This window comes from Haliotis rubra, unplaced genomic scaffold (assembly GCF_003918875.1).
Source record: "Haliotis rubra isolate DU_JTF1 unplaced genomic scaffold, ASM391887v1 Scf402, whole genome shotgun sequence".
Lineage (NCBI taxonomy): Eukaryota > Metazoa > Mollusca > Gastropoda > Lepetellida > Haliotidae > Haliotis > Haliotis rubra.
In genome coordinates this window covers 59,596-72,858 of record NW_025767083.1, presented here as the reverse complement: position 1 = coordinate 72,858, position 13,263 = coordinate 59,596, and the positions used below count along the sequence as shown (strand labels likewise).

The window sequence follows — 13,263 nt, the reverse complement described above, 5'->3', positions numbered from 1 at the left end:
GAAATTCCGAGGGACATGAATTGACCACTGACTGGGTGATCACGAACACCGTAAGAAAGCCCTGCAGTATCCGCCATCAACACAGTTACTATTTATCGTCTAACGGCTAACATAACTTAATCTAGAAGTACTGTTGCTATGCGGTATGTAACACTAGTCAATCAGGTAATCAAAATATAGTCCTGAACTCGATAATGTGTCTACTGATTTTGTTGAAACTAATAAAAGCGATAAGGTAACTTTGAACTATGTATAAGACCAGATATGTTAATGGCAAGAATCTCAGGAGCAACGCTGACGATGATGTAGCGTAGCATTCATTGTCACAGGCCAAGGCGCGAGATTCTGCTGTCGAAGCACCGTCCACCATATACACACATTGATGGTGCCCTGGGGGGTACGGGCATAAACATGTGTTCACTGTTTTATGATCATGTGGTGGTTCTGTTTATTACATAATGGATACTGTTACCTATACGCCAAATAAATAAAACATGATACCTACAATTGACTTCGGAAATGCGGACAAACATTTAACAAGTTCCATTCATCGGTCCCCCGCTCACTGACTCTATTGTTCCCAGGTGAGTATATAGAAGTTTCCAGTTTATGAGTGTATCTAAACCCTTGTTTAGATGAACATCCTTCAGTTCATTTGGCACTATATAAGAACGAGCTGTTTTATTCCTTTTATTACCGCCTTCACCATGCTCGTATTGTTTTCTGACCGACTCACCCACTCACCCACTCATCCACTCAACCGCACAACCGCTCAACCACTGCACTCACTCACTCACTCACTCGCTTTGTTTCAGTGACTGCCCCGGCCTTTGTTTCAGTGACTGGGAGAGTCCATCAATGCCGTCCTGAAGGTAGCCAATGACTGGGGGAACAGGTTCGAGGCCGAGTTCGACTTCCCTCTCACCCAGGACGTAGAGGGGTGGGAGGCCGTCGTCAGGTTCAACATACCCGTCACCAAGCTGGATGTAAGCTTCCCCCTTAGTTACCACCCATATATCTGCACAAATAGACACTGGCCAGCCTGGACACTCTATTGTCACATATGTTCTGTCTTCATGAACTGATCAAAACCCGTGAAGATCCGGGATGGAACTGATCTTCAGTAACCCATGCTTCTCGTAAGAGGCGACAAATCCCAATTGCGTATCCATTCTCATGCTGTTGATCACTGGATTGTATGGTCCAGACTCGATTATTTACAGACCGCACCATATAGCTGAGGAATATAGGAATATTGCTGAGTGTGGCGTAAAACTAAACTGACTCACTCACTCATGAACTGATCCTTATATGGATGTGTCGAATATATCGCAATCGTAATATGCAAAATATACTGAGAGAAACAACTAAGGGAGCACACAAAGTCTTCCGTTGTTCTCCTCCAGGTTTCTTTGCAATATTTCTATTGCATCGTGAGTGAAATTGGATGAATATGGTTTTTCCTTATTTGTCTCCCTCAGTATATTTTCAGATCAGCTGAAATATCTCATTTGTGGCCGAATCCATCGGCACCTTCAATGATCTTGTCAAAATTATAACAAACAAGTAGTATGTTAAGAGTACGTATTTGCATAATGATATTGAACAGTTATGTTAAAGATAATATCAAGCATTAGTTTTACTTCCCATCTTCATGCTTACTGTATATTTGTCGAGATATTGATATATTTCAATGAAAACTGTCCCATGTTTCGACTGTGGGTCTCTGCTACAGCTCCAACATGCTCGAGTCTTCAAGCAGTCAGCTGACGGGAAGACGTGGGTGCTCATCAACATGATGGACAGCGAGTTCTACGACAAAGGGACAACCTTGAAACTCCGCTTCTTCGGAAACCACCAGGGCTCCGACAAGGTGACGGGCACTGCCACGTTCTTTAACATGGGGGTAGACAAGAACGGCGTGGCCAAGAGAAGAAACAGTGAGTTCAAGCCGTTACGCCCTGTTATCTCGAACTCCATGAACTTGATACAAATCGACTGATTATCCAATACCAATCACTGCATGGGTGAGATAACACAATATCTCCCGGGAGATACACCTTCCTTCATCAACTATTTAAAGTACAGCGTTTTGATCAATTGTTTTGCAATGGATGCGATTTCATAATTTTATGATGGTCTCAAACGTCGGATTGATCACCATAATAAGGAATTATTTTTGTGCTAAATATTTGAGCCGGATGTGATTGTAGTACATAACATTTCACTCTGTCACGCCTTTGATATCAGGTATAGCCATTGTGACTTTGCATTTAATGTGTTTTATGATTTCGGAAATGTGTCCAAAACAGTACTACAGAATTTGGAACATATTTTGGATGTTCACGAAACTCTTTGTGTGTTAACCTATACAATCGTCGTATATGTTTCAACACCATGTACACTAATGTTGACAAATTCATACCCTACAAGCACGGGTAACTCGTGGGCCCCCTTGTCGTCATTTGTCCCGAGACAGTACGCCACGTGTGTGCAACCTCTCGTCATGCGTACTGAACCAGTACGCCACGTGTGTGCAACCTCTCGTCATATGTACCGAGACAGTACGCCACGTATGAGCACCTTCACGTCATGCGTACTGAACCAGGACACCACGTGTGTGCAACCTCTCGTCATGCGTACTGAACCAGTACAGCACGTGTGTGCAACCTCTCGTCATGCGTACTGAACCAATACGCCACGTGTGTGCAACCTCTCGTCATGTGCACTGAACCAGTAGGCCACGTGTGTGCAACCTCTCATCATATGACAGTACGCCACGAGCACAGTACGCCACGTATGCGAGGCACCTTCACGTCATGCGTACTGAACTCAGGACACCACGTGTGTGCAACCCTCGTCGTCATGCGTACTGAACCAGGTCGCAGGTCGCCACGTGTGTGCAACCTCTCGTCATGCGTACTGAACCAGGTCGCAACGTGTGTGCAACCTCTCGTCATGCGTAATGGACCAGTAGCTCACGTGTGTGCAACCTCTGGTCATATGTACCGAGACAGTATGCGCGTATGAGCAGCTTGTGTACGTACACATGAAATGGCTAAATCAATCCATTTGTTGCTGGCTTTGATCAGTCGATGATCATTATCGACCACCAATTCCATTTCTTGGTGTAATTAGTGCAGAATTGTAAAGACATCAGTGTTTGTACCAGGAAGCCAGTAAGTGTTGTAGCAAACCATTTTTGTGATAAAAATGTTGTTTGCACGAGTCGAACCGCGTTGGATGGAGACATTCAGGGACGCCTTCCTTCTTATTCATGAGGACATCACGCCATTTGTGGCAAACCGTTGCAAATTGTTGCACGTGTTAAAAGTTATACGGTCGAGTGCGATAAATGACTAAATGATTCATGATGTAATAAAAGGGAGGAATCAGGTTGTTCTGTAATAAAAAGTAGTTCCTCTAGTGTCAACATGACATTAAAAATCACTTGGGACTGTGCAGTTGATGTTGCCAAGTTACGTTTGAATTTTTTCTACACGTATGCATCTTACACAGTCACTTATTTTGAACAACAGGGATAATTAACAATAATTGGTCACCAGCATTACCATTACCATTACAGTGACCGTGTTATACAGCGTTCTAGTGATCTAGCGTCCGAGCCAAATGTATAAGACATTGTAATACGATGCTGTGCAACCAGGAGATACTGCACTGTCACCTTTACGTTATATTAATGCAGCGGACGGCACCAAGTACAACTATGACGATGTCCTGTACAAGTCCATCCTGTTCTACGAGGCTCAGAGATCCGGGAAACTCCCGGCGTCCAACAGGATTCCCTGGAGGGGGGACTCCGCCCTGGGGGACAAGGGGGCTAACGGGGAGGACCTCACTGGAGGATGGTATGACGGTAAGTGAGGCGCTTAAAGAGCATAGTCACATGACTTATCCCACTTTATAGGGTTCCATGAGGACACAACTATCTTATGGTTGTGTTTACGGCTTCGAGCAAACGTTCAATATCGGACATTAACATAATAATAATAATAATAATAATATTATTGCCTATTTATAGTGCGCACAAATCCACGCTCGTAAGCATGCTCATGGCGCTAAACCATAACCATAAGCCAGTAAGCAGCGGAACATGATGTGGGTATAAACCAACTTCAGTCGACCCTCAGCCGGTGTAATTTATGTTGTTGTTCTGCTGGAAAAAAATGTTTTGGATAAGCGATTTAGCTAAAGGCTGCCCTTGCGCGTTTGTCCATGAGTTGTCTCCCTTTAAATAGCGCCTGTTATTGACAGCCGGCGACCACGTCAAGTTCAACTTCCCCATGGCCTACAGCACCACCATCCTCACCTGGAGTCTCATCCACTGGAGAGATGCATACGAGGCGTCCGGTCAGCTGGACAACATGTACGACTGTATCAAGTGGGCCCTGGACTACCTCCTTAAGTGTCACACGGGGAAGGAGGAGTTGTATGTGCAGGTGGGAGGACTGGTCTGCTTTTGTTTTAAGGAGGTGGTAGGAAAGGCCAGTGTCGTTAGGCCAGGATAGATGTGCCCGGTGATGGAATATTCTTTGAACGTTTGATTGCCGATGGCCCAGGCACGATTGCCTTGAAGGGTACAATGCTACACATAGTGTGTAAACACTGCTGAAAACCCACAACTGTTCTTATACAATGACATTAAACGTGGTTTTAATGCATAATGACGGAAAGCGAACAAATAGTATGAACATATAGTAGTTCAGATACAGTATGTATCCAATTGAAAGATTTTTCGACGTTGTCTCTGGACGATTGCAAGCAATGAACTACGTAGTTTAGTCCGATACGTCGTACGACAATCAATAAACTAGTAATACTACGCAGCCCGAGTGACAAACCTATGACGATATTGAATATGTCAAAGAAGATGTAATACATGTGGGATATCTGGTCCTGGGTTTGTTAGGTATTCCCTCAATTGCTGATGAGATTTACAGCAAATCGCTCTCAATATTCCGCCCTAATGCTGTAATCTTCAGGTTGGCGACGGCAACACAGACCACAACTTCTGGGGAAGGCCTGAAGATATGACCATGGCAAGACCTTCCTACAAGATCGACGCCAGCAATCCCGGAAGTGATGTAGCTGGGGAAACCGCTGCCGCAATGGCTGCTGGATCGATCGCCTTCAAGACGAGAGGTCAGTTTATTGAATGACACCATGTGGCATTCCCAGCTGATGTCCAGACTAGACGACTGTTTGGAGTAATAAATCCAATTTCACTTCTGTATGAGACATCGGTCAACAACACCGACAAGATCTAACACCAGTTGTTTCGTCCATGCCTTTTTACAAATGTATTAGGAGTGTATGGCCTGAAATCATCTCACTCTTTCAACAGACCCCGCCTACTCCACGAAGCTGCTGAGTCACGCCACAGATCTGTACAACTTCGCCATGAAACACAAGGGGAAGTACAGCTCCAGCGTCGGAGCTGCCTCTAGTTTCTACCCGTGAGTATATCTTGAATACAAGGTTGGATAAGGAGGTTCGTGACCAGTGGCCTATGGCGACAAACACTTCAGTGTTAAACCTAGTTATTTTTTACTGGGGCCGATAGAAGACCCGGTTTTGATTCCCCACATTGGTACAATCTGTTCCCCGCCATGAAATTGCTGGAATATTACTAAAATCGACGTAAAAACAAACTCACTCACTCACCAGTTTGGACTAAGCAGTAGGGTAGGATCTGATACTGAATTGTATCAGTAAGCCGCACATTTAAGATGATTGCTTCAAAACATTCAATGACTCAAAGTTGCATTAAAGTAAATGTTTTTACAAGGCTGAGCAATTGAGGTAATTGTGACATACTTAAGCCCAGACCCATCTTTACATGAAAACATATGTGAACTATTATTTACAAATATATTTGATACTTTGTAAAGGATATGTTTTCCTCCAGTGAAGTATTTCTTGCCTCGTTATTATGTGGACCTGTGATGTTATGATTGTATGTCAGATCTACCAACACCACAGACGAGCATGCCTGGGCCGGCCTGTGGATGTACATGGCCACCAACAACAGCAAGTACCTCACTGACGCCAAGGAGTTTTACCAGAATGGGGCATGCTGGGGGATGTCTTGGGATGACAAACAGGCAGCCAATCAGGTGCAACTCCCAGCATTTCATATGTTCTTTAGATTCCATATCTTTTAATGAAACAGAGACAAGTTGGTACAGAGACTGACAGGGTGCGTGATGTTTAGGATATCACTTTATCAGTATAGTACAGATTCTAGTACGCCTCTTGGGTTGGGTCCCAACCGGGATTTGAACTCATGCTCTCAGAAGAAGGCACCTAAACACCAGCACACAAGCTGATCTTACCCTCTCAGCCACAGTGGCTTCCACCAAAATGGATGGCTGGAGACAATATGAGAACGTCTGGTACTAAGTAAAGTAGGAAATTGCATTGGACATTTTGGTAGGTGATGCATTAAACATTTCTATAATACAGTGGGGCGATAGAAAAAGTTCTGTTCAGTGTAAAGCTTGTATGACAGGGTTTCCAGTTTCCAGTCATTCTATTCTTCAAAGCCAGATAGTAATCGCGAAACAGATTCCCGAGTACGTAAGATGTAATAGAAATCATAAGAAAACTCTAAACATATGTGATGACACTAGTTTGACCTTCCCTATCCGCCATTTACAGATTTTTCATTAAAAGCAAGCGTGCCAGTAAGCAAGGTGTGCAAAGAACAGGACGTGTCATGTTGGGTAAATTCCTGTTTTAAGATGCACTTCCCGGTCATCGGGTGTTTTCAGTTGCTGTTCTACAAGTTTCTGGGAGACGACAAATACAAGCAGGACATTGAGGATACCTTCCAACACTACTGGTTCCCTGGACAGGTCATCAAGTACACACCCAAGGGCTTGGCATGGCGTCTTCAGTGGGGATCACTCAGATACGTCTGTAAGTCAAGTACATTAGTCGAGGCATTTCCCACTAGCCGTAGTTAAGACCCTTTGGTGAGACCGTAGTCCACTGCACAGAGTCGTCTTGTCGTGCTGTAGTTAAACCCTTTGGTGTGAACTGAGCGTAGTCCACACATGAGAGTCGTCTTGTATAACGTGCCTCAGTTTGGGACAGGTGTGAACTGAACTGGTGGAGGTCCTAGACACAGGGACTGTTGTCACTTGTATAACAAGGTGAATGATGATGACGTGAATGATTAGATGGTTGGTGGAGGTTCGTCAGAAGACTTAAAACTGGGATCTTGAACCATGACTGTCAGAGCGTACGTGTACAGTGTTTGACGTCTAACATTATCTGCAGTTCATTTGAAAAGCCTGGAGAGCGGAGGATACCTCAAACCAGAATGGGACTTAAAACTTTCCCTTGTCGAGTTGAGTCCAACAACTACCATCCCATGCTGTCCTTAAATCAATTTGTTTGTCCCAGGATTTGTGGGACTTGGTTGTCGTATGAGGCAACTAAATCAATTTGTTTGTACATTGTTTGATTGAATGATTTCAAACAGTTTGACCGTATGACCCAGACGTGCTTGTTTACTTACCTTTGTTCTATACATGGAGGATTGCTGAGTGTGACTTTAGAAAAACAGCAACCTCTAAGGAATCAATGTTCCAACATGCGATCAGTGTCTTATCAGTGTCTGTTGTACATGCTTCACGTCAGCTACTACATCCAGTCGATCTGTACGTGTTCAAGATGTACTGATCATGGAATGTCGCGTCACTAATAACCCACAGAAGAAGAAAACATGTATTTGCTTCTCCTCATTCAATTCAGACAAAATCCTCAAACAATATTTGGGCGGTGGGGTAGACTGGTGGTCAGACCGGTCGCTCGTCACGTTAAAGTGCTAGGTTCGAATCCCGAAACGATCGCGAGTACCATTCGTGCAGTCCCCCGGCTTTCTAGTGATATAATGTAATTGCCAAAGGCGGCATAAAATCACTGATTACTCTAATACATATACACAATGTTAATCATGAAGCTGTGATATAACACCAAGCTTTAAACACTATTTCAATTATAACTTGTCAACTTGATGTGGAAGTTCCGTCCGACGCCATGCCAACTGCAGATGTCACTTTGGTAAAACCAGCTAACACTTCTTTCGTACTGAAAAGTCAACGATCATTATCAGGGTGAAACAGTGATTAAGCCTGCAATAAACAGATCCTGTCACAGTGAAATGTGTCATTTTCAAATCCGTCATCATTTTTGTATTTGTCGAGTTTTTTGTATGTTTAATTCAAGGTTGTCAACACATGAAAATGAACAAGCGAAGTGTTCAGAATGTATCTCGTACTGTATAAACATTCCTCCCCCTCCATATCCGTCAGTCGCCAAAGTCTAACCTCCACACTCCCCGACTGACTGCAGCTACTCAATAACAACGCGGTGTGGATGAACGCAGCAGTTTTGAGGCTTGCAATGCACCTGGCCCCGATCAACAAAAACAAAGCCCAGATAAACTACAGAGTTACGACGACAGGTCGTAACGTTACGAACATTTTCAACACAGATCCGGGTTAGAAGTGGTCTTCAGCAACCCATGTTTTTGTCTTAATGGGTTGACACATGTCATCGTATCCCAATTGCGTAGATCGATGCTCATGCTGTTGATGACTGGATTGTCTGGTCCAGACCCGAATATTTACAGACCGACGCAATACAGCTGGAATACTGTTGAGTGCGGTATTAAACAGCAACCAAACGTTTTGTTGATCTGAGCCCTCTAGAAGTAAGTGACGATCTACACCCAACACACTAGTGGTACAGAAAACTGTGGAAGGATGGCAGGCCGAAATGAAGCAGCGACAGGAAGGACCAGAGCTTTATGAATTTAGTATGTGATATTTCGGTTTCATATAGGGAACGGATATGTTATCTACTGAATGGTGTATGTCAGAGAGATGACAAACCGTATCATTGCACATAAATCATTGCAATATCTTTACAGCCAATATGGCCCTGATCGCGTTGATGGCAGCCGACGAAGGTCTTTATCCCGATGAGTACCGGAAGTGGGCTGTTTCTCAGATCCATTACGCTCTCGGTGACACCGGCTTCAGCTACCTCATCGGATTTGGAGACACTGACTTTCCACACAGTCCCCATCACAGATCCAGGTAGGTGGTAGCTTCCCTACGGGAAAGGAATGTCTTGGTCAGCTTGTTAAAATCATTTATTCTGTCTTGGATGGAACTGTGGTAGCATATGTCTCAAAGAACACGAGTATTTTTAACAAAGTAGAAATAACAATTGATATAATGGTTACAAATATATATTCTCAGCCAGTGAACCATTGATACCTAGTTAGTTTAATTTCAAGTTACAATTTGTGAGTCGCAGTGCCATCACCTGCGCTTAACTTCCACAGCTTTTAACTGTAAGGCAATACTCAACAAAGTATACATGGAACACGTTCTAACCCCTACAACAGCCATAACATTTTCATTCCTTTGCACTTCCGTCATGCATCTTCATCTTTGAAACTGCCAGACTAAGTATATAAGTAGGTCTTTGACATGTTTCTTAGTTTGATGACATTCTACGACGAAATCAACAAAATTTGGTAGTCGTCGCTATGTTGGTAGATAATGTTGCAAACCTGACAGCAACTCTCTTCACATACCTCGCCTGATTTGTGTACGTATACTTTTAGTGCTGTATAGTTTAAACTCTTTTTAAAAAGTCATATCAATAAAGTGTAGGCTTGAGAGGCCTTTGTATATTGTTATAAAGACTCTCCTGCTTGGTTTAAACAACACACATCATTGTAACTAAGTCCTCTCCACACAGCTCCTGTCCATGGGCACCCGCTCCCTGTGGTCCGTTCGTCATGTCCAGCCATAAACCAAATGTCCATACCCTGTTCGGAGCTCTGGTAGGAGGACCTGATAGCAGTGACGGCTACAAGGACGACCGTTCCAACTACGTCAACAACGAGGTAGCCTGTGACTACAACGCCGGCTTCCAGGCAGCTATTGCAGGTGCGTGACACAAATACTCGAGGGAAGATTAAGACAGACAAGTACTGTCTTTCACCATAGCATACGAGTCTTCATTAAACCGTAGGCAAAGGAAAAGACAATATTGTTCCATTCCAGACCAGTCACTCTTTTCTCTTTGGCGCGATGTTCTAATCAGTGTACTAAAGCGAGTGACGTAGATTAATAACTCCACATGATTATAGTTTGAAAGGAAGCTTTAAAACTTTAAATTTGCGAATTGAGATAGTTACAAAAAGGGAAGAGTAGGTTTTGATTAAATTTGCAAAGTACTTGTTCACATTTTCTAAATATTGTGTGGGATCCACGGTTCAAGTGAACGAATGGTAGCTCAGGCCGCTTTAGTTGACACTATTTTAGCGGCACCTTTGTTTGTAGGTACAGGATATAAATGATGATGTAACTTTCTTTTTAATTTAGATTTTGTTCTGCTCTTTTGTTTGTTAGTTGTTTGTGGATGTTTATATGGAGATGGGGTTGTGGAGGGAATTTGTTTCTCTTTAGGTTTGTTTGGGTTGTGGGGGGTTTTTTGGTTCTTTTTCTTGTTTGTTCGGTTTTGTTTTTTGTTTGTTTGTTTTATTTTAGGGGTATAGATCGTTTTATGTTGTTTATATGTTTTCTATTGTATTTGTTTCTTTTGATTTGGAGTTATTTAGGTGATATTGTTTCTTGTGTTTTTGGTCTTAGCAGCGTGGGTGCGGGGGTGTCTGTTTATTGCACAACCCACACTATGCTGTCCAAATTGAAAACAAATGATACTTTGAGTAGTTTTTGCAGAATCATTTGGACATGAAAGTGGAACTTCCTCATTAGTTTGTATGCGTTATATCAGGTTTACCGGTCTGGTGTGGCAGGGACTTTTGGTTAAGAATACCTAGAATACCTAGTTAATTTCGTCAATATATATATTTGTTTTTGATGTTATTTTTTTGTAATCTTTTGCTTTGTTTCTACATTAAATTTTGGGCCAATTATTTTGTGGGCTAGTAACTTTCAGGCATAGCTAACCCGACTGGTTAGCACAATTTGGAAACTATTACGCACACTGCCTTGGATGCTTATTGTGACTCATGTATACAGAAGTTGATGTTTTAGCATATACACTGTTTCTGAACTGCGCTAATCCCGTCTGCCATATCTTTGCATACCACATATAATCCTATTTGAAAATGCACGTTTGATAAGTTATGAAAAAGTTAAAATATTTGCATGAATATGGGTAAAAATGAGTGAATGAAAGTATGAAAAATAGAAATATTTAATAAATCAACTGAGAATGAAATGTTTGTTATTTCAGGTCTCAAGTCTCTTGTCGTTAGAAAACTTCACCCAGAACAGACATCCGGTGGCTCAGCTTAGACGTTAGATCTGAATAAACATGAAACTATAATCATGTGTCGTATTTATTTGTGTTCAAGTATTTATATGTATTTTTATTATTTTTATATCAATATATATTGATATAGTGTACGTGTTGATGAGTTTGCCTGACATGAATCAGACAAACTCATCAACAATGTACACTAATACTGGAACACCTCAGGGCTGTGTCATCTCACCTGTGCTTTTCATTCTATATACTAACGTTTGTGTAAGCCGCAACCCTGATTGTCCGACAGTCAAATTTGCTGATGATGCGGCTTTGGTCGGTCTGATCAGAGGGACAGAAGCGTATTACAGAAACGACGTAAAGGATTCTGTACACTGGTGTGACGACAACTACCTGCAATTAAATGTTGCGAAAACAAAGGAACTCATCGTGGATTTTAGAAGCACTATGCTTGTTGAAATCAAGAGTGAATTCAGAAACTGTCGAAATTGTAGCACAGTACAAATATCTTGGCACTATTATTGACAATAAACTACAGTGGGGTCCAAACACTGATTATATTTTTAAGAAATGCCAGTAAAGATTGTATTTTATGCGCAAACTGAGATCTTTTAACGTGAGCAAAAGTGAATGCTGTTGATTTATCGTTGTTTTGTTGAAAGTATTTTAACTTTTTTCATTCAATGGTATGGTCCTCTTGATATCAAAAGCAAATCTTATCTTAACAAAATCATTTTAATTGCAAGAAAATCTCCGGGGTGTCTATTTCGGATTTACCCTGTCTTTATAATTCCCGCGTTCTCAAATGCAATTCTGAAGGTAAAATGGCTCCATTTATGTAATTTGCAATTTTGTATCAAAGTTTTTTCCCTGCTATGTTTGACCATTTTTTTTCATGCTATTTTTAATAAAGTTTTCTTGTTCAAAATTGTAGCATTTGTACATAATGTTCTGAACTAAACTTTTAAAATATGTTTCGACATACATGTATCTGTATATATGCAAAACAACTGTTTTGTTCAGAGTGAGTGAGTGAGTTTGGTTTTACGCTGCTTTTAGCAATAATCCAGCAGTATCACGGCGGGGAACACCAGAAACAGGTTGTTCAGATTAAGAATCAATATAAAATAGTTGTATTATTTAATTGAGTTGAGAGTCCAGAAATTGCACGTGATATTTACATCATATACATGATATCTTCAGGTTTGTCCATTTTTACTCACTCACTCAGTTTACTCATTGCACCTGAACAAGATAAGTCAGTCAGAAAGATTGCTATATTTATAATCATCCATGAAATTAACACGTACATTTGCAGTTCCAAAGGAATATCAAAAATGATTTTGTCTTCACTATACACTTTTAGCTGTATTTGAATTTCCTCCAGTCTGTCGTCCTAGAGTAGATAGTGCATGGACTTGGTATCAAATGTGTACTTCTGTGTGTGTGCAGCATAGCCAGACAAGTTAGATGTTCTGTGCTCATTGTCCACACCTTGTGCCTCGAAGAGAGGAGATCGAAAGACCTTTCACAAGCCACACTGTCAACTGGTATGGTCATGAACACTGTCAGATCAAGTTACCATATGATCTTTGGGATGAGAGAATGGTTCATTATATAGCATATGTTCATTGGGTTCATAGTTCCAAAAATATAGTCGATAGTTTATATAATACTATTTTTGTTTGCACCAGTCAATGTTTGATTGTGTATTCATCGTTTTGTATGTTATTCTCTATTTTGTTTATCCTGCCCGGAGTCTAACCTGGTGTCAAGTGGATTGACTCCTCCTTCTAATTAAAAAGTCTTTTGTTCGTTAATTATCATTAGGTATTGCACACTATGCCTTCAGTTCATACGGTTCGCGGTTGTCTATATCATTGTCCTGGATTCCTTATTTTAGGACTAATTAATGGTTGT

The 13,263-nt window shown here is 41.6% G+C and overlaps 1 protein-coding gene across 1 annotated transcript; it reads left to right on the top strand.

Moving 5' to 3' along the window:
• The first annotated feature begins 853 nt into the window (after window positions 1-853).
• On the top strand, window positions 854-11,403 carry LOC124287620 (endoglucanase A-like). Its single transcript, XM_046724121.1, has 11 exons — window positions 854-986; window positions 1,736-1,940; window positions 3,707-3,877; window positions 4,276-4,460; window positions 5,004-5,163; window positions 5,366-5,477; window positions 5,987-6,137; window positions 6,795-6,942; window positions 8,963-9,131; window positions 9,805-9,995; window positions 11,311-11,403. The coding sequence occupies exons 2-11, from the start codon at window positions 1,796-1,798 to the stop codon at window positions 11,370-11,372; spliced, it is 1,494 nt and encodes a 497-aa protein (XP_046580077.1). The 5' UTR covers window positions 854-986; window positions 1,736-1,795; the 3' UTR covers window positions 11,373-11,403.
• Window positions 11,404-13,263: the final 1,860 nt, after the last annotated feature.